The sequence below is a fragment of the Haplochromis burtoni genome, unplaced genomic scaffold (assembly GCF_018398535.1).
Source record: "Haplochromis burtoni strain Fernald_Lab_line unplaced genomic scaffold, NCSU_Asbu1 Contig_9, whole genome shotgun sequence".
Taxonomy (NCBI): Eukaryota; Metazoa; Chordata; class Actinopteri; order Cichliformes; family Cichlidae; genus Haplochromis; species Haplochromis burtoni.
The window spans coordinates 566,815-593,598 of NW_024582370.1; the positions used below are offsets into that span (position 1 = coordinate 566,815).

Here is a 26,784-nt window from a genome sequence, read left to right on the forward strand (position 1 = left end):
CCAGCAACTATTCAGAAAAGTCAAACATGACCAGTATAGGCTTTTAAGGCCTACAAGTAAAAAACTACATTTTCCGCGAAATGACGTCACTTCCGGTTTCGGGCAGGAAATGGCGGACATGCGATAGTTAGGGTGACGTCTGTGTCACTGTGGGAAGTGTTACGAACGTCTGTGTCACTGTGGGAATTGTTACGAACAGCTGATCGGATCGGCAAAGTGTGTTTCTGGAATATTATGTTTTTGTTGCTGCAAACGCTTTTTATGCAATTTTTGCAAAGCTGTATGTGGAAGGAAACCGTGACCGAGGACAAGCTGATGGCATAAGATGTAAGTACAACTCCTCCGGTTTCATATGCAAAAAAAATTATTGCGCTAGCTCACGTGGTTCCGGTTCTACAGGGATTTAAAAATAGTTACGCAAAACGGAGCGTGCTGCTCTGACCGGCTTTAAAGGGTTAACAATAACAATGTGTTGAATAATGACTTTAAAAAAATAATATAAAACAGTGTGCAAATACTGATAACAGTGCAAATATGTTTGCATTAAAAGAAATAAATGAAAAATGTAAACATCTATGTTTAGTGAACTTTGCAGTGTTGCTCTGTGGTGCAGCTACGACACCTGTAGCAAAGTTTACACACTATGTCTACTTGATCCACGTCTGACTGAACCCATAATGTTTCCACACCACTGAAGTTTTTTTTACCTCTTTTTAACCAACGGCAGTCACTCTCCTCTCCAAATAACTTCTGCTTAGCTTTCCGAGCTTCCCTCGGGTCCTCTTATTGTTGTGACGCATGTTCGAAATGCAGAGAGGTGCGCTCGATTTGCCACACGAAGCAGCGCGAGAGTAAAGCACGAGGGAGGGGCTAATAATCGGCTCAGTCATTTTTAATGATCGTTGAAAGCCCAGATCGTAATCGTGATTAAAATTTGATTAAAATTTGATTAATTGAGCAGCCCTACATCATATAGGTGTGGTAGTATAAGGTATCTTGATAACTGTATATCAGAAAATGCAAAATGCTCAATTTACTGTTTTTATGAGCCAGTATCAACGTCTGAAGCTAAAAAGCATTAAAGCTAAAACAAAAGGATGCTCATCTCATCACTACCAAGTAATTATCAGCATAAAGCACCACTGTGACCCCACACGATGTTATTGCATATTAAGCTGCATAGCAAACAAAAAAGACAAACCCAGTACTCCATAAATATCAAATGCACATGACCACAAAAACATGCAGAACTATATACAATACTTTCAACCCAATATTGAAGAAGACAGTTTTGTTTGCTTGCCCTTGTTTTATGAACAAATTATTAGTTAAAACCATGTTAAACGGAGCAGTTTCTCTTATTTGTTTTGTCTTCTACATGTCAGTGCATGTGTGCGCTTGGGTGTGAGCATTGTTTTAAAGCACGGTCAGAGTGTTAAATGGTGTAATTTTCCTTTACAGATCAAAGGAAGGAAATTTCAGTTTGTGGAAAAAACAAGAACATAAAAAAAGAAATGACAGGGGCAGAGCTGGACAACAGTCAGTGGTTAAATCTAGCAACTGATCCTCCTTAATAACCAATGACAGCAGAACACCGCAGGATATTCACTGTAATACCTTTAAAACCTGACAGAGTAAACACATACTCGCTGCTGCTGCCACTAACACACATAACACGGCTGCCAAGCAATTTATAAGTAGTTTTCCAGCAAATACTCCCAAGTCGACTTAGTATCATATTTCCTCTTTAAAACTCAAGTTTCTGCTGTTGCTCCTCCCACTTTAACAAACTTCTGAGATGTGCTCGATGCTTGAACAAACTCGCCCCGCCACATATTCAGCTATTCTGCCTCTCTCTCTCTCTCGCACACACACACACACACGCACGCACGCATGCACACACACACACACAAAGTACAAAGCTGCACTCTAAAAATTAAAGCTGCTCAAATGGATTTGAGGCAGAACCATGAGAGCAGAAGCTTGGTTTGGGGGAGTGTATACAGAAATGATTAGCTGAATGCATTTGCCCAAGTCTGCAGAAGTGAGGATGGAACTCCCAGGGAGTCATTTAGAAAGTGTTGAATGTTTGAGTGGGAATGTGACAGAGATATAACACCATAAATAATTCATGATTTATGTTTCAGACTCAAAAGGTGTTTCCCACAGAGTATACCCAGGTATAAAAACATGACTATTATTGCTTGCTTTACATATCTATTTGACAAACTAGATGTGTTTCCTCCCCCATGCAATTAAATGTTGAGTTATTATACATCTGTAGGTGCAGCTGCATCACCTTTACTGGCTCCAGATTTGTTCAACTACAAATAAGGATTTGCAGTTGGATTTGCAGAGTTTCCCCTTACCCCTCGCCCTATTCAGGGGTATTATCAGAATGTTGAAAGCATCACAGGATCTACCTGAGACAGCAGGGGAATGCCCTAGTCACACTACACACGAAAATTATAGGTGATATGGGCACTTTGCAAGCCCCCATTAGAGCCGCAATTATCCTCCTGGGAGTGAAGGAAAATTCCACCTGTTGATGTGGTCGGGTGGAAGAGGTGTTACCTTTGCTTGCTCCTTTCACGTCCCAGCATGCCTTGGAAAAGCATGAGGCAAATTGTGTACAATAACTCCCTGCAGTGCAGTGGTTGTTGGTCTCCACAGGGGCTGCTGTTTGTCACAGATTCTGTTCGTAATTTCTATGGATAGTTTTTCTAAGTGCAGCCGAGGGCAGAGCATGGAGGGGGGAGGATTTGATGGTCTTTGAATTTTGTCTCTGTTTTTTCGCAGGCAATGTGATTCTGTTGGTTTCATCAAGCCATGACCTCCAGCTTATACTGGGGCTGTTTGCAGCCAAGTGTGAAGTGGTTTGGATTCGAATTAGCAAATCTGAGGCCAGGCATTAAAAGGGTGCAGTGCCCACTCCTACTCTGGTTTCAGAACGAGCTGTTTCCCCAGGTGGAAGCGGTTATGTATCTCAGTTACTGCTCACAAATGAAGGAAGAGTGAAGCAGAAGATTGAGAGGCTTGACAGGGACGTGGATGCTACACTAGTCTGTTGTGGTGAATAGAGCTGTTCATGAAAGTGAATCAAGATTGATCAAGATTAATCTCTATTCCTACCATCCCTCGTTGTCACAAGATCTTGGTAGTGACCGCAAGAATAAAGATTATGGAAGGGAGTGGCAGAAATGGGGATCCCCTAAAGGGTATGTGCGCTTTGGTCATTTAGGAGGGGCTCAGAGTAAAACTGCTACTCCTTAACTTTAAAAGGAGCCTGTTGAAGTGGTTTGGGCATCTGACCAGGATGCCTTTTAGGTGAAGTGATCTGGGTATATACTGGAGGGCCCAGAAGACTCAGGACCCCCTTCAAAAGATGCTAAATAAGATGTTGAATAATAATGTGGATTATAGTTGGGATAAAGGCTGTAAGTTGTATTAAAACAATGCATAGATTTTAATTTTACAAAATATGTAGATAAATTGTAACTCTACAAAAATAGTAATCATATTTTGTTCTTTAGATGACATTAACTACACAATTCACAAAGCTGTGAGTAGAATGGTAAATGGCCTGTATTTATATAGCGCTTTACTAGTCCCTAAGGACCCCAAAGCGTTTTACATATCCAGTCATCCACACATTCACACACTGGTGATGGCAGCTACATTGTAGCCACAGCCACCCTGGGGCGCACTGACAGAGGCGAGAAATAAGGTTTGTTACTATTATTAATATTAGTACCAAAAGTATTATTATTTCTCTATAATAACAGCAGACAAAAATTGCAAACCTAAAAAACAAATGTAAACACTTATTTATAAAACATGATGCAAATTGATACTTTTTCTTTTTCATCATTAATGACAGAATTATTTAGCTGGTTGAATTGTCAGTAGTGTCCAAGAATACACACCTGTAGGTTTGGATCCTCTTCATGTTGAAGGTGAGCTTCCTCTGCTGCCTCTACCAGCCTCTACAGGAGTAGAGAAGATAAGAGAAATAGAAACGCTTGAGTAAAGAAGTGAATTGATTAGTGGGTCAAAAATAATAGGCGGAGAAAAAAGCTTTACGACCAGCTTTAAAAGCACCCTTAGCACTTAGGCTACACTAAAACCCCTCAGGAAACGCACAAATACACACACACAGATAGAAGACAGACATTTGGCGATCTCGTGAAAAGAGCCTATTTTCCTTAATGGTTCAGCGGTAGAAGTAATGACCGCCTTAGGTTCTTTGGACACTATGACAACAAACTCCTTCATCAGTTCATGCTGTTTTACACATGCACTTTTTCGCTCATAAACTCCACAACAACAACAACATGTGATGACACACGAACACACACATACACTCCATTATCGCCCTCTTGCTGTTACCGTCTGCTGTGCGTGCCTCTATGTGGGTGAGGGTATATCTGTGCCTTCTTTCACCCTATCTAATGAGAATAATCATCCTTCAGAAGCAGACAAGCTGATGCTACTGTTTGCAAATGAAAGACAATCATGGAAAATTAACAATTTTAAGAGATGGAGTTTATCATATTAAACCGAAAAAGTAAGAGGCCCCCTTCTATCTAATTAACAGTTTCAGCACTACTGAATGTAGAGTCACTACAGAAATGTTCATTCTTTCTTTTGTTTTTGTGGTAGCATAAAATTGTTAAATGCATAAAATTGTCATTTTTGCATTATCCAATTTGTCCATTTGTGCTCAGAGCTTACAAAGTCAAAACATTTAACTTAAGACAGTTTATCCACTTTGTCTCATCCTGGACGGTGGTTCTGACACTCACAGTCCTTGGCTTCCTTCTTTCTGATCATACAGTCTCAAGATGGTGGATTTGGGGTAAAACTCTCCATGGATGGTCAGAAGCTTTCTTTTTCTTCTGTCTCCTCCTTTGACCAGCTTATTATAGCAGTGGGTATCTGATTGCCAGCAAGGCGTAGGTGTTGATTGCCTGGATCTTGTTCTTCCCATTCAGCTGACTTCTCAGGAGTTGCCTTATTCTCTGCAGTATTTGGTGGTTGCAGCTTTCCTAGTGGTTCCCATTTGCCTGGGGGATTCCCAGGTACTTGTAGCTGTCCTCGATGTCTGCAACGTTGCCTTCTGGTAGTTCGACCCCCTCTGTTCTGACTACCTTCCCTCTCTTTGTTACCATCCAACTACACTTCTCCGATGTCATTTCTGTTGACACTTAGTGGTGTGGATCAGTGAAGTCTCGTTCGCTCCTGGCATGTAGAGGAGGTGGCTGACAATTGCTCCATTCTGTAGTCGGTATCTGTATCTTGTCAGTGAGTCTTGTCTTCTCACTGAGAGGGTTTAGGCCTATGTAGAACAGCAGTAGGGACAGAGCATCTCCTTGGTAAATCCCGCACTTGATGGTGATTTGTGCTGTTGGCTTGAAGTTGGCCTGTAGTGCTTTTTTCCATATCCCCATCAAATTCCTGATGAACCTGTTGATCTTGTATAGTTCTAGGCTTCCAGGATGCATGTGTCTCAGGCTTTCTTGTAGTCAATCCAAGAAGTCTGGAACCACCAGGACTCTCGGCCAATCTGAGTGATCAGGGTAGAAAGGCCTTAATCAAAAAAGTGACCAATACCCTAAAGGCCACTCTGACAGAGCTCCAGTATTGCTCGTGGAGAAAGGAGAACCTTCCAGAAGGAAAACTATTTCTGCATTACTCCACCAATTTGGCCTGTATCGTAGAGTAGTCAGTAGAAGCCACTCTAGTAAACATCACCTGAAGGACTCTCAGAATATGAAAAACAAAATTCCCTGGTCTGATGACGCATTGGCCAAATGATGAGTTACCCACTCATCATTTGGCCAATGCTGTCCCCACAGTGAAGCATGGTGGTGGCAGCATCATGCACTCTGGAAGTCCGACTAGGCAAAGGTTCATTTTCCAACCGGACAATGACTCTAAGCACGCAGTCATGATAAAAATGGAGTGATTTCAGGACCACTCTGGGCCTAGCTAATCCCCAGACTTGAACCCAATTAAACATCTCTGGAGAGATCTGCCAGTAATGCTGCCCATGCAACGTGATGGAGCAAGAGCCAATTTACAAAGAAAAACAGGAGAAACTGCACAAAAACAGGTGTGCCAAGCTTACAGCCTTATACTCAAAAAGACTTGAGGCTGTGCTGCCAAAGGTGCTTCAAATAATTGCTAAGCAAAGGCTGTGAATACTAATGCACATGTCTTTTAAAAAAAATACATTTTGAAGACTTTTAAGCCTTTTTTTCTCTTTCTCATTATGGGATGTTGTGTGTGGAAATGTGAATTGAAAAATGGACTCTCCCCTTTGACCCTTTGTCCAAAGGCCAAGCAAATATTTTAACCCCACACCTTGTTAAGTGAAGTAGGCGTGTTGTGTTATTTTAATGTCTTTCAGAACACCAAACATTAACTAAAAAAAATTCCAAGTCTTGCATTAAATTCACTTAACAGATAGTTTATAGATATAATGGTTTAAACCATAAGAAAACCTTAGTCAGCTGCTTTTTCTCCCCTTCGGTTGCCTGAATGGATCCATAAAACTGTCTCTGAATTGTCTTTAGCTGGGTCCACAAAATGTGAGTTGATGATTATATCTTTTGAGAATTAGACATGCCTTAAAGCAGTTCAAAGTCCAAGGTGTTTGCCCTGCAGAGCCCAAATTCATAATTTGACTCAAAGGTTACTCATGTTTATCTTTGCTTTTGTTACAGTTTAACAGACAGAATAACGAGCATTTATGTAACTGCTGGTTATCAGATCATTAGCATGATAAATGCATGGCAAGAACTCCAAGTAATATTATACTCTGTCAGCACTCACTTGAATCACTCGGGTAAAACTAATATAATGTAATCACGTATAATTAAAGTTGCTGACCTGTCCAACTCTTACACCAGGGGCTTAGGTCCAGTAATGCCAGTGAACAACTCTTTTAACGTGTCCACATTTAGATAGCTCCAGTCATCGGTGTTAAAAATGGAAATTAACTGTTGAGAGGTCTTAACAGTTATTCTCACTAAGTAGTCTAACGATAGCTGAGAACTGAAGACAAAACTTTAAGGGCCTCTGGTGTTAGTCATGATGATTTAAGACATAACTGCGCCCTTACAGCCTTGATCCCTTACCAAGGAAGATTCTTAAGAAACTAAAAAAGTACCAATTGATAGCATATACTAGCTTTTTAAACAGGTGTAGTAGATCTGCTGATGTGTACAAAGTACTGGAGGAACAGTTTAAGAGAGAAAAAGATTCTCGTGCATGTGCGCATTTTTTAAAAATGAGCACAATTTGGAGTAACCTTGTTTTTGGGTTGTTTTTTGTTCATTAAAATAAATATTGTGTTGTGAGGAGCTTTTAGAAGAATTCTCTCAGTATAAAGAAGCAGGACTAGAAACTGGCTTTTCAGGCCGAGAGCAGCAGGACTGACTCTCAGGAATCTCTATTCAACACACAAACACACAGACACACAGCAATGCTTCCTCGTACGTCTTTCTACTGATGCACATTGTAAGTTCTTATCGCAAGTAATTTCTCTCTTTCACAGCTGGTCCTGATGTCTATGAGTTTTAGTAATAGACTTCCATTTCACATTTCCATTCAAATGGCTTTACCAGTAAAACTCCTGCAATCAGCCAGCTTATTTCAGCCAGGCCATGTGCTGCTGCGCTTGTGTGTGCAGGCAGACTGTTTTTGGAAGTGAACGCTGTAATCTAGAGTCCAACCAATCATTTTCTTCACCATAGCAACACACCTGGCCATTGCGTACTGTTGCATATCATTCTATGCTTCATTCTAGTTGGCTATTGATTGTGTATACATGTGTTCAACCTTCTTTATGATCTCTGAGAGGCTGAGAGAGAGAAGCAAGGCAGAAAGGACCTGGATGTCTTCTTTCTGTGTGTGTGTGTGTGTGTGTGTGTGTGTGTGTGTGTGTGTGTGTGTGTGTGTGTGAAGCAACACAAAAAAACCTCAGGCAGGTACATTTGCTGAGAACTCGAGGAACAAACAAAGATAAGGACGGTGAAATAAAGGGAGGATGAAAGAGGAATGATAGAATAGCATTCTCTGAAGGTCTGATCACTTAGCCTCACACTCCCAACAAAATGTCAGCTGCTGCTTGCAAAAGCCATTGTCGATACAAACATACTTGTCAGCATTTGTGAGTGGGTAATGGTCTGTTTTTGTGCGTGCGTGTGAGTGTTAATCGTTTTCTCAGCTCACACCTTGAAGTATTAGCTCCTTGACCTATTCTGCTTCTTTTGCAAATGTCAGTCCTTAAATATGTGCAAGTATGCATGTACTATATGCGTCATGAGTCCATGAACTGTATGCATGTGTGTCCATGTATAGAGTTATAAGGTAACCTGAACTCCAATCAGAATTGAGCCTATTAATCTGGTTCAGACAAAAATAATTGGATTTAAGTGTTACAAAGCATTACATTTTCTCAAGGAATACATTAAGGAATATATGGCTTGTTGTAATTTCCGCTCTACTGCACTCTACCGAACATTTGAACACTTATTTTCTACCTCTGGTAATCAGTTCTGACATATTATTAATGCAGTTTAACTTACCAAGCAATAAGATGGGACTAAAAGCTCTAGGGGAAAAATAACTTGCATAGTAGCAGGGAGTCTCTCAATTGGAAAAACACATTAGAGATAAGTAGATACTCCTTACTCCTGTGAATTTCAATTCCCCCATATCACCAGGATGAACACTCCAGGTGGCGTGTTTATCTTTGTGTGCATGTTGCGTTGCTGTGGGCGTACACAAGGTAGCATGCTGTCTGATTGCGTGCGTTCGTGTGTGTCTCGCAAAAATTCAAATGAGCCTGCCATGTCTTTTTGTCAATAGGTGGTCCTGCCAAAATGTATGATGCAGTTTAAAAAGAGAGGAAATTACTTTTCTTTTCAAACCATTCTGTCGAGGCTTTGCTTGGTATGAGATGACAGTAATAATTAAACTGACGCAGCAACAGCCCTTTTGCCTCTTTGAAAACACACGCCCTTATACGAGCACATTCGCTTTCACCGCTGCCAGAGTAAAAAGCTACATGTACAGTGCTAACAGGACCTGCTATGGTAACGGGACAGGGCTCTTAGTTACTAGAAAAGAAAAAATTCCCCCCAAAAACGATGGCATTTCTATTAAGAAAAATATCTGTTTTATTAAATGTAATTTGACAGTGTGCTTAGATTTACATGTTACATTTTAATTAAGATCTATTTAGATCGAGTGTCTTTAAGCTTGAGCGAAACCTTGCTTGTCTAATGGTTCCCAGATCTCTAACGTAAATAAGTGATGTCTTCCCACTGAATTAAACAAAAATTTCATCACTTTCCATCCCACCCACCTCCATCCGCCCCCTCTTTTTTCCTGACATTTGGACTCATCTACCCCCTTTCATTATCTGACATCGTGTGATTATGATTTGCCTAACAAAGGATTCAGTTTGTTTACACTTTCAAAAGTTCAGAAACGATCCCCCTCATTTAACTGTCAGCGTGATTGGCTTATTGTTGTTCTTGCGCCGTGCTTGCTGTATTCCGAGTTTCCTGACGGATGAAGCCGCTGACCTTAGCAAATGCCTATCCATTATGAATGCAACACTAAAGCTGTGAAAGTTAGCTGTCATATATAGCTGAGCTATGCTAAGAGCCACAGTCAGAGAAGAAGAGGAAGGATGGATGGGGTGGTCACATACATTATTGACTGGTAACGGAAGTCTCTGACTTTTTTAAAGCAGTACATTAAGCCTTGCCTCAGGATGTTCCCTCCACCAAAAAAGGGAGGGCAGTGGCCTGAATCTGAATGCTCTCCAGAGGTAACAAAGAACAAGACCACATCAACTACAGCTCTAAATAGACTCACATAAAAAGCATTCCCTAAGGTCCTGTGTGCTGTTGCTTCAACACACATTTGTACTTCGGAGTACAACTTAACTTCCCATTTGTCCTGTAACCATCTTTGGAAGTTAGAAGATATTGCAGAGATCTGTCCATAGAGTAGCAGAGTTGCTACCCAATAAAAGTTAAATATCAGGATCAGAACCTAAAATTATATCTATTTATCAGCCCTGTTTAAATTACATATTTTTCTCTAATATAATGGCATGAATAGATAAAATTATAAATATGTCCACGTGATATATACAAATAAAGTACGCTAAGCTAGTGCAGTTAAAAAACGTGCACATACATAGCTCTGTCTTGGATATAAAAGGAAATGCTAACTAAGCCTTGGCCTGCGAGTCCTTCGTGTCTTGTTTCTGCCATAGTCCTGAGCTCAGGTGAGAAAGCTTGGCTTGGGACGACCCGTCAATAGCACTAGGGACAGCAATTTTGTCAAACCAGCCAGGGAAGAACTGCAAAATCAACAAAATGGAAAAAGTGCCCTGTGACACTTCTTCTCCGTTTTTATAAGTCAAGCGACTGGAGCATGATGGAGAGACAGAAGGGAAACAAAATAAAAGGAAAAGTGAAAAATAGAGGGAATGACAGAGATGAAGGGACACGGCGTGTTTTGAAACATCAAGTCCCAATAATCAATAGCTCAGCAGTTCTGCTGACTGAAAGGGAATCTAAAGTGCAGCCCTGTTACCCGATCCCTGCACCACCTCACCCTGGTCTTTGTTTCGTGTTTCAGTTTCTTGCTTAGGCCAAACTTTTGACTCATCTTTTCTTCTTGGCATTCCCCTTAGCCATGCTCGCTGTATGCACGCTCATTTCATTGTTCAAGACATGAAATCCATTAATGATAATTTTTTTGGTGACAGGGAGGAGAAGGACATCCACTGGCCTGCCATGCCTCGTCATTAACAGTGATCACTCTCAACAGAAATGCATGATTGAAAATAATCTTGACTGAAGATCAACAGTGAATGAAACAACGTAACAATGGCAAAAGTGCAGATAACTGTAGTGATCATTTAAGCTACATATCGTTAGCTTCATAGCATAAGTGCCTAAGTCATTTTTTGGTCAAATTGAGATTTTTGCCTAACTTTACTCCCCTACCACTGCTGCATCATCCTGTCCGTCTGAAACACAAAACACAAAAAAATGACTTAGGCACTTATGCTATGAAGCTAACGATATATAATTAAAAAACAGTAAAAACAAAAAAAAGGTAGAACTTTCAACTGTTTTTAACTCAGGTCAATTAAACTCAGTATTATTTATAAAGTACCAATTCACAACAACAGTCACCTCAGGGCACTTTCTATTGCAACGTACAGATCCTACAGTAAGAAGGAAACAGGAAGAAGGCTTCAGCAGCATGCTCATTAGGAGTTTGATGCTAACAAGAATTTGTTTTGACACATGTCATATTTAGATTGCATTGCAAGACTTTTTCTTCTAACGGCAATCAACATTTGGTGTAATTTCACAATCATTTGTGACGTAGCATTCAGCTGATCATCACTTAAATATTTAAACTTATTTAGTTTTAGTTTTGTCAGTAATTTTCAATATTCTATTGCTTAGACCAGGTCATCACCCAGAGCACACTTTTCAACACGTTTACAACAATACACGAAAATGAGTATGTAAGGGCAAATTTTGGATTTTATAAATAAATCAATCCAAAAAAAATACCCGAAATTGGTGCATCATCAAAATCTACAGCTGCACTTTGAGTACATATGATGATTAGGGCCGCCACAAACGATTATTTTGATAGTCGACTAGTCACCGATTATTTTTGCGATTAGTCGACCAATCAGATCATCATTCATTGGACGTAAAACGTACAGCTTATTGCACCAGCAGCATCTGCTCTTATATTTATTAAATTTTAATGAAATGTGCAGATTGTTTCGGTGAAGTTTAATAAACTCCTTGCTATCTAAAATATAACAGGACACCAGAGTATATTCTCCAGCATCTCACACTTCTGATAATCAGCTGTCTGCTTGACGTTTATTCAGCTGTGTAAAAACTATAACTTTAATCTCAGCCAAACCGATTTACTCAGGAACAAATAAAATACTGAAAAAAGCCAAACAATAACATTTTAAGTTATCTAAGTGACTCATATATCATGTTTAACCTGAGTAGCGAAAGACGGCGGTGGGTTTGAAAACGATTTGCCGGGAGTCCGGTGTTCTCACGGCTGCTAGTGACCTAGCCCCCGGCTAGCTATCGAGCTAGTGGGTAACAGACGTCTCCGAAAACGTCGGAGCGCTTTTGAAAATATGTGGTGTCTGATAAACTGAGCAGATATTTGAGGTTTACACAGCTACATTCTCGCCTGAAAATATGTTAAACGTTTATTTTGTGACCCAGAAAGAATAATAAGAGTAATATTAAAACTAACTAGCTGCCGCCATTGTTGGAAACTGAGCTGGGCCGCGCTATGAATTCTGGGATAGTTGGGCCACGAAGTATACACCCGACCCATCCTTCAAATCTGGGGAAATGAAGGGCGCATTTGTCGGAGTCTTCGAATTTGGACAGTCTTCGTCGTGTCGCTGTAACGTAATCGGCCTACAAATGCGGCACAGGAGGATGCGGTTCCTGAATTTGTACACAGCTACGATACCGGACACAGCTGCTTCTTCTTCGGGGTTTAACGGCAGCTGGCATCCTTGTACATGCAGTGCTGCCATCTTCTGTTTCAGTCCGTTATTACACTCTTAAATCCTGCTACTTATTCCTGCGTCTTTTGGGATCTTACAAAGCTTCAAACAATGCGTCCACTATGACATTAGTCGTCGACGTAATCGTGACTAGTCGACTAATCGTGGCAGCCCTAATGATGATAGATATTTCTTTGCCATCAAGAGAGCAGGAAATTATGATTTGCTAAGCAAATAATTAGGCAGACATATGATGAAAGGTTCATCTGTGTGAACCCCAAGTGAAAGTGTTTAAGTGTTAGCATCAGTTATGACCAGTTTTCCATACAGTTAGTATAAAATATACATTAATTGGTTATTAACTGTTAGGTGATGATCGAATGATTTTACTCATCTTAGAATATAACATATATTGTTGTCATTGTCCTTATTTATTTAAATAATCGGTTACATTTCTTTAAAAAAAATGTGAGTATTAAGTCTCACCTGTTGGGAAAAACATTTTAAATCAAATTATTTCCCGCAGAGGATGAGAAATGCTAACTTCAACATTAACATTCAAAGTACATTTCAGCAATAAGAAAATTAGATATCATAGGAGGTTTTACTGGCTGAGAAATTTCACTTACAATCCCATGTTTGCCTTTTATTTTTAGCCTACAACATTGCAAACGTTCTGTACTCTGTACTAGTAATCAGGATGAGGACTTCAGAGGCAGAGTTGCCACAGGTAAATGATATCAGCAGGTACAGAGCAGAGACCGAATGCCATTACAGGAGAAACAGCCCTAGCAGCGAGGCATCCACTCTGCTTTGAAGTGCATTTGTCACATGAAACACAGCCATGCTTGACTTCAAAGGAGGCATTACAATAGCTCCACGCCTTTCAACTTTGATAACAATGTGTTCGCTGTTTCTTTAACCGTCTGCTGTTGCCACCATTTTCAGTCTGAAGACTAGCATTTTTTGTTTTATTGTTTTTTTTCTGGAGCGACAGAAATAGGAGAGGAATTGCGGTCTGCGAGACAATGATAATATCCAACTTCCACAGGAACTGATGAAGGTAACAGCAATTAAAAATAACAATGGCGGGCTAACATGCAAGCCACGCAAGTGTCTGTGGATTTACAGCACATACAAAAGCTAGACAAGCAGACATGCAGTACATAATGTCCTTTAAAGTCTACATTGAAGAACTGTTTGATTGCCCTTTTTGTTTGTTGTATATTAGTGCAATTAAATCTGCCAAAGCAACTACAAGAACGAACTGCTCCCACCAGGTTTTGTTAAATCAGTGCAAATATGAGAGGAGAAAGAAAGTAGACACCAACGCCATAAAACAGCAATTCAAGAACACACAGTTCTACATACATTACTGTGTAAAAGGTTTCACCTGCCATAGAAGAAAGATCATGCAGTAATGACAGCCATGCTGGGTTCCTACTTCACTCGCCAAGATGCCTGCTTTGAAAATGTTGAGTAATTTAGGTTACATTTAAAATAATATTTCAGTACCCAAATTAAAAAAAATATTTTGAAAATTAGGAACAAAATTACCGGAAAAACGATCTCTCTAAGGCGCATTTAAAGCCAAATGAAATCAATGCTCATACACATGCTTTTACAGGTGCACGCTTTCACAGCAACAGACGCTGTTGTCTCTCAGCAGGTGGCGGTGAGCGATAAAGAGGGGAAATCGACGTGGAGACGAGGAGATAAAACCACGTTGACGGACAGGGCAGAGCACCTGCACGGAAATTGAATCGCTGAAGCGCCACATATACTTTAGTAAAAAGCAGAGACGTGGGAAGAGGCGGAGCAGAGAAGGGAGAGACAGACAAAGGAGAGAGGGATGGCTTAAGGACAGCTGTGGGAGTGCACGCTAGGCCAGACAGATGAGAGCTCTGGTAATAAAGAGAAAATGGAGCAAGATGGGAAAGAAGAAGGAAAAAAGGACTCATCGATGCGTCCATTATATGGCTGAAACAAACAATTCATCACAAGGCCAAGACCAAAAGGAGGTGAAATGAAATCGTGGCTAACAAAGGTTAAATTTACACCTTATTTTCCCACACGCAAATGCTTCTTTCAAATGATTTTCTCTAACATTTCTACCTCTCTTCCTCTCAACAACTTGTTCCCTGTCTAAAAACGCACCAGGCACCCCGTGATCTTCACATCGATCCCCACAACTTTTACTTCATACAGATACAAACACACAAACTCCCACAAAGCCTACTGAGATGCACAATTGTCAGGCATCCAGCATCCAGACAGGGACTTTCAAGAAGCCATTAACTGGCTGAACCTCATGTCTCCGTGGATTTTACAGAATCCCAAGGAAGCACACAGACATCTAATCTCTCGGTCATAAAATACAATTATGTAAGCTTAATCTTCATGTGGAGCACATGGCATTTGGTTGAAATACAAAACAATGTTCATTATTATTAGAAAACTGATTCATTCCTTTGTTTTTCATTACAGAATTCAATGACAGTAGAAATATTCAATTAGAAGCTTGCCTTCATGCCAGCAAATGCTGTATATGAGTAGGAGTGATATTTTTGAAATGCCAGATGACGCACAGCAGTTGGAAATACATAATCTTTTCTATGTCCACATATGGAAATCTGAACATTTTAAGGGTGATTATAACGCTGCAAAACAAGCACCATTATGCAACCTAAGCAGGAAACGGTACCATACATAAGACGTGGAAATGGCTTAATTCTATCTGCACGCCTCTCACTCACTCACTTCCTTTAGGCGTGCATCCTCTGACCAAATTCTCAGAAAAAAATCCAATTTCTGTTAACAGCACCATGTTATCCTGATAGGATCAGTCACCTGAAGCGAGAGACCCAGCCAAAGAGGCAGCGCACTGTGGACGCGCTGCCACATTGTGCAGTGCGCCTTACAGCACTGACACACACAACATCCACAGACATGAAAACGACGTTGGATTAATGCACCAACAATATACGGCCAAGTTTACTTAAAAATAGATGCTTACAGTGTCAAACTACAAATGATATAAAAGCATGATTTTGCACAAGAACCATCAATACAAAAACATCTTCATGTGTGCAAAGTAAAAAAAAAAGAAATGCATATATATCATATACATATATAGATCAGATGGAGGTTAAAGTCAGAGGACTTGTGAAGGGGCAGGTGGCAAGGCTGGTTATACTTGCACTCAGTGCCTGTATCTCAGGGGGCTGAAGTCTGTCTAGTCTGCCTTTTGCTTCACCTATTCTTGGATAGTCACTCCTTCACATATCATATCACAAAGACTTGAACATATAGAGCTAAAAAGTCTCTCTCTCTTTGCAGTTTTGACATCATTGTTATTTGTTGAGATAATTTGGGGGTTTATTCAAGTTGTTTGTGTGTGATGGATGAAAATTAACGTAGGGAAACATACCTTCATCGCCTGAGCTTTCTTGTGAAACATCTCCTCCATGTTCTCTGCCAGCCTCTTAACCAGCCGCAGACCATCGATCTCTTCCACCCGTACTGCCCGCTCAAACTCCTTGTATTTCTGACAGGAAAAAAAACACACAATCATGCAATGTTCTTGTGTTTCTGACATTGGGTCACAAAATCATGTTCTGAGTCTACAGTGACCGCAACACAAAAACGCTTTCATTCCACTAAATCCTGTCAGCAGATTCTGAACAAAATATTCAGGGATATGCGTAACATGCAACACTATATGAACTCATGTATATCTATGATACTTAACACTGTTTTGCTGAAACCTTCGCTAGGGTAAGGAAAGTAAGATAATCCCACAATCTTTTAGGTTGTAATGGCTTTAAGGTCTTCCAATGATACATTATGAGTATTGAAAGCATTAACAAGAAGAATGTATATTTTTATATGTACAGTACAAACACACAAAGTCTTAAGCAATCTTACATTTTTTTTATATTTTGCTAAGAAATGGGAATTAGGTACAGTGATTGATTGAAATGTGCAAATATACATGAACATATAATATAAAAGGCAAAAACAGAGCTTGTACAATACTAATAAGCTTTAAAGTAGGGCTGTTCATATAACGATATATATCGGATGACGATATAAAAACGTCTATCGTTTCATTTTACACTATCGTTTGTTTCGTGGTGTCGCAAAATAAACTGTTTACGGCAAATTTTTTCATGGTTTTGATGGTCCCGTTACAACTAAAAATGCATCGTTTCATGCATCGGTTAAAACACTCGACTCGAGCTACACGACGTGCAGCTGGAAACACTTCACGCAAGTCGAGCTGCCCGAGATTCACAGAATTTACAGAAAATGTTGCATTTTTGTGATTTATATCGTTATCGGACGATGGAATTCTAATATCGGGATATGAGATTCTGGTCATATCGCACAGCCCTACTTTAAAGTCAACATTTTATTTGAACACCTTTACTCTTCAACACAGCCTGAAATCTCTGTTAGGTTTATATTGTTGGATTGTCATGTTAGAAATATATAACCATATATTCTTAGAGGTGTATGATCGATTGTGTAGTGATAGGATGTGAGATCCTTAGCAGTCTGCAAAGACACTCTGGCATACACACTCATCCTAAGGTCATGAGAGAGGTCGTACCTTCTTTTACTGTTTTATGGTACGTAAACACATCCATGTCTGTTTAAGTGCCTTTTGTTTAGACGAACTGCTGGACTTCCAGGCCCAGCAGATTTAGGGGAGTCGTTCATGGGGTCACATCTTGACCCCCCCCACACACACACACGCACACACACCTGCACAAATACACAGACGGTACTCTTTGTTCACATGTATGCCTACGTAAGACGTCATATGTTAATGAAGCCATGCATATTCATGTAACCACAATAAAGAGCAGTGCTACGAGGGGGCTAACTGAGAGCGACCGGGGTTCGAGCGGCAGGAACGGCGCTCGTCACGGTTCTCTCCCTCGTGCACGAGACTACCCAAAGAGTTCAGCCTGGTGTCTGATGCTTTTGCTGTTGTAGTAGAATTGTCTTGGCGTTCCAGCAATAAGTTTCTGCTAGATGAACCTATCAATCTCTTAGACAAGATTTCTTTTTTAGGTCGGTTTCTTCGGGTCAGTTTTCCAGGCTTCTTGAAGGACATTAAAAGCTTCTCGTTAGATGTTTGCTGCCTTTCGTTCTGTTCTCCGTCATGATGATCCCACACTGCTTCAATAATGTTGAGATTGGGGCTCTGAGGAGGCCAGTCCACAGCTGACAGTGTTCCAGTGTGCGTTTCTATATCTTGGTAATTTAGATAAGATCCCCAACATCACTGGCTAAAATGCAGCCCCAAGCCATGACCCCCCACTGTGTTTTAGAGATGGCTGTAGATACTCTCTCCTGACCTCCTTATGAACATAGTGATGATAATTTGAACCAGGAATGTGAAAGTTGGATTCATCACTCCATAAGACCTTTGCCACTCATTTCAAGGCCGTTTCAGTTCTTGTGCATTTGGCCCCCGCCTGTTTCTACTCGTTTCCCTTCCCTGTCAATGATTTCTTAATAGCCATCCTTGCATTAAGACTATTTCTGATAAGGCTTTAGGAATCAGTAAATAGATCAATCGAAGGGCCAAATGGATCTCTTAGGTCCTGTGTCAGCTTTATGCAGCATTTCTTCCTATTTCTTAAGGACATGACTGTCAGATACTGTTCATCTGATGGGGATAGTTTGTTTAGGCCTGCCACTTCAGTAATCCTCCACTTGTTAAGTTTACTCAATTTTTTAAGGACACACATGGTGCAAAAATACTATTTTATGCCTGTCATGTGTTTTTTCATGTATTATTTATAGCTTTTTTTCAAAGATTCAGCTAAAGAATGAAAATGGTTAGGTACAATAATTATACTGAAATTGAAAGACCTTTAAAAAGCCTGCAGAACAACTTCTCAAGACCACTTTAAATTGCAAGAAAGTCTGGCTTCTTGGAATCAAACTATAAAGAAGGGTGACTTAAGACTTGACTAAACAGCACTATATGCTTGCAGTTAAAAGGCTAAAATACATATATAAGTGCACAAGCCAAAATTACTCTGGGTATTGTATATATATACATACACATATATATATACATACACATATATATATATATACATATATATATATATACGTATATATATATGAAATATATATATTATATATATATATTATATATATAATTATATATATATATATATATATTATATATGAAGGAGGGTCTCTGTTGCCAGGAGGAGCACGGGTAAAATTACACAAACAGAAACAGTTACAATATACGACGGAGGACTAGGTACCAAGTAATAGTTTGCCAACTTCAAATTTGAACGACCACACATTAAGTGCTGATGAACACACCACTGCACTCAGTATCTACACTTCACAAAATCACGTCATTCTGCTATAAACCTATATTAGGATGCTTAGCTTAACCAGCGCCTTAACTGGGGACAGTGACATTAAGTCTCAGTAATTCCACACCCATACATGTCACATACACATATGCAGAGCTGATCTAAGTTAGGGTGTATATCTGTACAGAGAAAAAGGAGGAAAAAAAGAGCCATTTTTGAAATCTGTGCAAAGCTGCAGGCGGCTGTGTTTCACTCTTGGGGGATTTAACAGAAGATTACCGCCATATCAAATAGCATGCCCTCTCTAATGTTATGCCAACCTGCTTAGATGCATGCTTTAGCTACTCCTGTACAGCAACCACACAAGAGAAGCATAGTGAGGGAAAGAGAGATCATGGTAGGAGGAGAGGAATGAAGACAGCATCACACATTGAAGCAGCAGCTTTTGGATTTAAGCAATCATCTGAAAAACTGCAACTTCAAAACAGAGGGCAACACTTGTTTCATACCAAAACTTTCAAAAATGGTGAATTTCTTTGTAGTCGAGGGTGTAAAGTCGAGGAATTAGCCAAAATGTGATGATGTGATTTCAGAGAACAAGACTTAAGACAAGTTATTTTATTGTGTATAAACTGTAGATACAATGCAGTGCACCTATTCTTTGACCTGGAACACTGGCCTAGCTACTGAACGCCAAAAAGAGATTGGATGATGGCCATGAATAGCAGAATCTTCCAGTTCTTGCAAAATAGTCCCTTACATCTGGATCAAGTGGCATATAGCTAACAGAAACAGCAGCTTTTACCCCTCAGCCATAAAAGGATGAGGGGATATTGTCAGCACCCTGCTAACCAGCTGAAGTTTGTGAAGGCAAAAACTCGAGAAGCAGGCAATGTGGGAGCTTCACGTTGATACCATAGGTAAATAATAATAATAATAAAGTACACTTTTATTGATCCCCGTGGGGAAATTCTTCTCTGCATTTAACCCATTCACTCAGTGAAGCAGTGGGCAGCCACCAGTGCAGCGCCCGGGGAGCAGTGTGTAGGGATGGTACCTTGCTCAGGGTAGCTGTTCAGTGGAGTCAAACCCCCGACCTTACAATCATGGGGCAACCACTCTACCTACTGAGCTATCCCTGCCACTTGGAACTTTTTGCAAAAAATAAAATGCTACCCATAACTTGTTCAACTTATGGTTCACCTAAGCAAGCTCTTACATCATCTGACAGAAAGGACAAAAATAATAAAGTACAGAAAATGTTGCATTTTTCTGATTTATATCGTTATCGAACGATAGATGTCTTATATCGGGATATGAGATTTTGGTCATAACCTACACAAGGTTAAAATAACTAAATAGAGGGCATAGTAAATTGTGCAGATTATACATTAAGTATAAATCCACTAATTTCCTACATTCCTCATTACGAGCAACTTGGCACAAGGAGTGCAAAGAGGAAGTCTATATTACATACAGGGAGTGCAGAATTATAAGGCAAGTTGTATTTTTGAGGAATAATTTTATTATTGAACAACAACCATGTTCTCAATGAACCCAAAAAACTCATTAATATCAAAGCTGAATGTTTTTGGAAGTAGTTTTTAGTTTGTTTTTAGTTTTAGCTATTTTAGGGGGATATCTGTGTGTGCAGGTGACTATTACTGTGCATAATTATTAGGCAACTTAACAAAAAACAAATATATACCCATTTCAATTATTTATTTTTACCAGTGAAACCAATATAACATCTCCACATTCACAAATATACATTTCTGACATTCAAAAACAAAACAAAAACAAATCAGCGACCAATATAGCCACCTTTCTTTGCAAGGACACTCAAAAGCCTGCCATCCATGGATTCTGTCAGTGTTTTGATCTGTTCACCATCAACATTGCGTGCAGCAGCAACCACAGCCTCCCAGACACTGTTCAGAGAGGTGTACTGTTTTCCCTCCTTGTAAATCTCACATTTGATGATGGACCACAGGTTCTCAATGGGGTTCAGATCAGGTGAACAAGGAGGCCATGTCATTAGTTTTTCTTCTTTTATACCCTTTCTTGCCAGCCACGCTGTGGAGTACTTGGACGCGTGTGATGGAGCATTGTCCTGCATGAAAATCATGTTTTTCTTGAAGGATGCAGACTTCTTCCTGTACCACTGCTTGAAGAAGGTGTCTTCCAGAAACTGGCAGTAGGACTGGGAGTTGAGCTTGACTCCATCCTCAACCCGAAAAGGCCCCACAAGCTCATCTTTGATGATACCAGCCCAAACCAGTACTCCACCTCCACCTTGCTGGCGTCTGAGTCGGACTGGAGCTCTCTGCCCTTTACCAATCCAGCCACGGGCCCATCCATCTGGCCCATCAAGACTCACTCTCATTTCATCAGTCCATAAAACCTTAGAAAAACCAGTCTTGAGATATTTCTTGGCCCAGTCTTGACGTTTCAGCTTGTGTGTCTTGTTCAGTGGTGGTCGTCTTTCAGCCTTTCTTACCTTGGCCATGTCTCTGAGTATTGCACACCTTGTGCTTTTGGGCACTCCAGTGATGTTGCAGCTCTGAAATATGGCCAAACTGGTGGCAAGTGGCATCTTGGCAGCTGCACGCTTGACTTTTCTCAGTTCATGGGCAGTTATTTTGCGCCTTGGTTTTTCCACACGCTTCTTGCGACCCTGTTGACTATTTTGAATGAAACGCTTGATTGTTCGATGATCACGCTTCAGAAGCTTTGCAATTTTGAGACTGCTGCATCCCTCTGCAAGATATCTCACTATTTTTGACTTTTCTGAGCCTGTCAAGTCCTTCTTTTGACCCATTTTGCCAAAGGAAAGGACGTTGCCTAATAATTATGCACACCTGATATAGGGTGTTGATGTCATTAGACCACACCCCTTCTCATTACAGAGATGCACATCACCTAATATGCTTAATTGGTAGTAGGCTTTCGAGCCTATACAGCTTGGAGTAAGACAACATGCATGAAGAGGATGATGTGGACAAAATACTCATTTGCCTAATAATTCTGCACTCCCTGTAGATTACACAAGTCTATATTATATTAATCAGCTGGAAAAACCACCTGATTAATGGTAGCAGTGATAGTGGACAAAAAATTAGAAGAGGGTCAAATTCATTCAGGTACTTTTTCAGGATCTGAGTGTCTGACTTGAGCAGGCAACCCTCCTGTTCCAAAGAAAAGGTTCTACTATTACTAGTAAGGAAGGAGAGAGATTTTAAGATGGGCTGAGCAAAGCAGAACATGAACAATGCAGGGCTACTGATAGCAAGAATTCTGGGATGTATCAGGCTCATAAAGGGAAGCAGCCAGTGTTTCATCTTAATCTCCATTTCATAGCATCAACACTCTGTTCACCGTCACACTGAATAGTCTGCGAGTCTTTGAAATGCTGCTGAAACGGTGCCTTCACTGCCAAATTAATTTGCATGCTACAGCCAGAAAGTTTCAAATTTCAAAATTCTCTTGAAATGTCCTAGTGGAGCTAACCAAAATAGCGTCTGTTTGACTGCCACAGTGGCAGAGCAAGAAAGCAAAAAGGACATAAATAAAGGAAGCAAGCAATTCCACAAAGCAATGAAGGCGTACCTAATTACATCATTTTAATGTCTGTTTAGACTTTTTTTTCCAGGACTAACAATTACCTGACAATTACAACAGCCACATTTTGCATTTCCTAACGCAAACATTAGTCCCTAACTCAACAGCACAGCTAATTAATTGTAGCCTCAAATAACACAGTCTGTGTCCAATCAAAGTGACTGGCTGATGACTCAGAATCCAAATCACAGCGACCAAAACCGTATGAAAATCAGTGCAATAATCCCACTGGCTGACTGACAACTGCAGTATGGCTGAGGGACAGAGATTCAAGGTTTTAAGCCAATCCTGATTCCTGGCAGACTCTGGTGGGCTGTTAAAGCTGACAGGTCAGTGGCAGCTCACACCTGAACTGGCTTGACAAGTTTCTTTGCCAATTTCCTCCCTTTCGCTTTAGTGCCTCTCCTACAGATTCTTCTTTTTCCTATACATTGAGCATCTCCTGCTTTTCCTTTCTTCCTCTCTGAAATAAAAATACATATCCTAATACTTTTCCATTAACAGTCATATACTTTCATCAACAGCTCCACTAAACCCACAACAATGAAAATGGCCAGAAGTGACAGATAATACACACTTCATCGAGGTGTAGGGCAGACGCAGAGAGCCCACGGCCTGAACTAAAGCGTTTATGATCATGTTAGTGTGGTCAGTGAGAATCTAACAGGGTTCAGCTTACCACAGGCAGTTTGCAGCACTATGTTCAGTAAGGCTGGGCCAGAGCAGACTGGGCCCAATTAGCCTGAAGCCATCCTCTTCACATCACATCATTATTGCAGGAAGCCAACTGACATACATCCAGAAATACCATTTCCCAGGAGAACAGAAATAAATCAGTTAAAGCAGGATAGCAGTTCAATGACTGAAAAGACAACTGAGGAGTCAGGGTTGGTGAGTATTTGCTCAGTGTAATGTCTTCAATAATAATAATGGATTGCATTTATATAGCGCTTTTCAAGGCACCCAAAGCACTTTACAATTCCACTATTCTTTCACTCTCACATCCACACACTGGTGGAGGCTACAGCTGCCCTGGGGCAGACTGACAGAGGCGAGGCTGCCATATCGCACCATCGGCCTCTCTGGCCAACACCAGTAGGCGGTAGGGTGAAGTGTCTTGCCCAAGGACACAACGACCAGGACAGAGAGCCCAGGGATCGAACCGGCGACCTTCCGGTTACAGATGTGATTCCCCCTGAGCCACGGTCAACAGAAAGAAGGTCTTTAAACTACAGGGCTGCTACTATGTCCCGCAGCATTACTGGAGTTATCTGAAAACACATTATGTTCCAACACAACAAGTTAATGCTGGAGGACCTGCTCATGTCCACTAGGATTGATGCACATCAGCTAGTGATAATTGCATACTATGGTGTGACTTGCTTTGAGCACAAAGTTTTCTGTTTTCAAGGCTTCTGGAAAGAATAAAGTGCATGTGTGACTAAAGATAATGACCTTATTTACAATCCCAAGAGTACATGTAATAAAATAGTGAAATCAATGTTGTTATGTCAAACCTTTTGCAATCAACACAGATTTTTCCATACAATCATTACTCTATTTTTCAATCTTCATTGTTGTCCTACCACTCACAGTTACACCTCATTGTTCTGCACACCCAGCTTGGCTTTCCTCTCTTCAACAGACACACAACAAAGTACCTAAAGGTTTAGTACTAAACTCTGCTACAACTGCTACATCAAGGCTGCACTGTAGCCTAAAAAAATAGACGAGCAAACCTGCATGTAGACACAAACAACTACATACAAAGAGAACTTGATAAATGAAATGTGTAAAAAAGGGCGGCTGTCACACTAACAATGCTTCTGTCTGCTTGGAGGTCATCATTTAAAGACTGCAGACATAATACTGGATGTGTTGGTATCTATGATTGCCATTTCATTGTGGTAAAGTGTGAAGTGATTAATGAGGGGGAAAACTTCACTCCACAGTAATTCTGAACCCCAATCCCCCAAATCCCAGCTCATTTTACGCGTCACCAGAGCACACTTCAACTTGGCCAACTCGCTCATAATCTCACAGCTGTTTGGATGCCCCCCCTTTGTTACACACATACACACACAGACGTGCACAAAGTGAATGCTTACACTCAAAACATCTGTGGACAGACATGACTATATGAACAAAACTTTAGCAAGAACGTGTGATTTTTACTGATTACTGATTGTATGTTAACGTTATGACTCATGTCGGGGCCCCAAAACACTAAACAAGATAATGATGGTCTTTTAACAAAGCTAGAAAAATTCATATGAGAAAAAGAAAGAAGAATTTGGAAGCATGTGTTAAAAAGGCAAGCAGACTACCCTGAATTACAAGTCTATATTTGGCCACGCATTATTTGATTTTGTTTTCATTCATAAAAAGCATCCTTGTGTGTTTTGTTAGCCTCTGCATGCTTGTCTCACTACAAGTGGATGAGTCTGGTTTGATGAACAAAAGAGACTCAGAGAAGCTCGTGAATACGTGTGTTTGAGCATGTGTGTCTGTGTGTGTGAAGGACAACGAGACCAGTGAGTCCAATTTGCAGTCTAGTGAATGTACTAAACCACTAAAACGAGCAAAAAGAAGAAAACTGGGGTTAAAACAACAAACAAAAAAACTGTAGATGTTTGAAAAAGGCCATGAAAATAAGTAAAGGGTAGACGAAGCTCAGGGCACCATTACTATCATTTTAAACACTCGTCCTGTTGTTTCTTTCATTCTGTCATCCTTAAAGACTTGGTAACAACATTCAATACACAGCAGTAGATGTCAAAATCAACAGGTAACAGCCTCCATTCAGGCTGTGCAGAAAAACTCCCCAAATCTTCTCGTGTATTTTGCTAGTGAGAGCCACCCAGACCAGCTAGTACAACTTAATCTTTGGGGCTTTTTGGAGTTTTCTTGTAAACAAACCGTTTTCAAATTCACTGTTAGTCAGCAAAACTCAATGTGTGCATCTCGAGATCTAACAACCACTTTTCCTTTCTTACTGGAAAATGCATTTTTGAAAGCATTTCAAAACATGCAGCACTGACGTTCACGTTCACTAGCCTGGACCCTTTTTCCTCTTAATATTTAATAGTACATTGCTGCGTGGTTAAAAGTAGAATAAATAATACTGTCTATAAGAGCGGACACACAGTCTGCATAATGAACTCTTTATACACTCCATGCTTGAAAAATATTTTATATGTAAGAGTTTTTGGTGTTTTGCAGTATGACTGAATTTACCAATATATCAACGTCATCCCTCAGAAAATAACATTTTAACTCTGATATGAAACATTTGCATTGCTTTTTGGACATTTCGAAACGCAGGCGATTTAATAACCTGCCGGACGAAGACCTTGGTAAATTGTTAAATTAAATCCCAGGACAGAGAAATGCAATTGGGAATTGATTGTCCTTAGGATGGAGTGCACTTTGGGCATGTTTGTGCTTTCAGGTGGTTGCGTGTGTTCTTTAATGGGAAAGTACGAGCATGTTTTCTCCTAAAATATTTTCACCAGAACAGACGTCTCGCACTGTCATCATTTAACATAAAGGGCCACAGATTCCCCAAAGCCATGTTTGTAATTACAGTGAACATGGCTCAGGGAAGAGGAGGAGACAGGAGGTGAGAACACGAGTAGAGATGAGGTGAGGAGAGGAAAGAGAGAAGTGGAAGGACCTCAGGCTGTCACGTAGTTGTGGCTAATTCTGTTTGTTGCCATCATGTCACTGAGGCACTATTGAGTGTGTCTGTCTGAAGAAATGGCAGAAGAAGAGAGAGGGATTGAGAAACTGTTTGAAACAATTGCAGCTTGACGGATGTTGCATTCTGCTCCCTGTGAAACACTTTGTATACTTAAGTAGGGGACAGAGGCGCCAGCCGAAATCCACAGCAGGAAATCACTGCTGGATCACAGGATCTCTCAGGAAACGCCAAGCCATTGCTGTGCCCCCCTCCTCTTATATTCTCCCTTGTATGCCAGCCGACAAATTGTTCCCTCAAAAGAAGAGCGCTGGCCGGAGATGAAGTGGAACAATTAATTTCACGCTTGTCCTCCTTGCCTCAAAAGCATGTTGGTCTGAGTCCTGTGTCTGGTGGCAAAGAGACACTCGCCAGAGATTGTAAAACACACACACACACACACACACACACACACACACACACACACACACACACACACACACACACACACACACACACACACA

The 26,784-nt window shown here is 40.5% G+C and overlaps 1 protein-coding gene across 2 annotated transcripts in view; it reads right to left on the reverse strand.

Moving 5' to 3' along the window:
- Positions 1-26,784, reverse strand: part of cacna2d3a (calcium channel, voltage-dependent, alpha 2/delta subunit 3a) — a 117,152-nt gene that overhangs the window by 73,686 nt on the left and 16,682 nt on the right. For both annotated transcript variants that reach the window (XM_005914631.3, XM_014338774.2), the window contains exons 3-4: positions 16,035-16,151; positions 3,927-3,986 (exon numbers count right to left, since the gene is read on the reverse strand). In XM_005914631.3, coding sequence (XP_005914693.1) covers positions 3,927-3,986; positions 16,035-16,151 — 177 coding nt within the window. The remainder of the gene's footprint in view (positions 1-3,926; positions 3,987-16,034; positions 16,152-26,784) is intronic.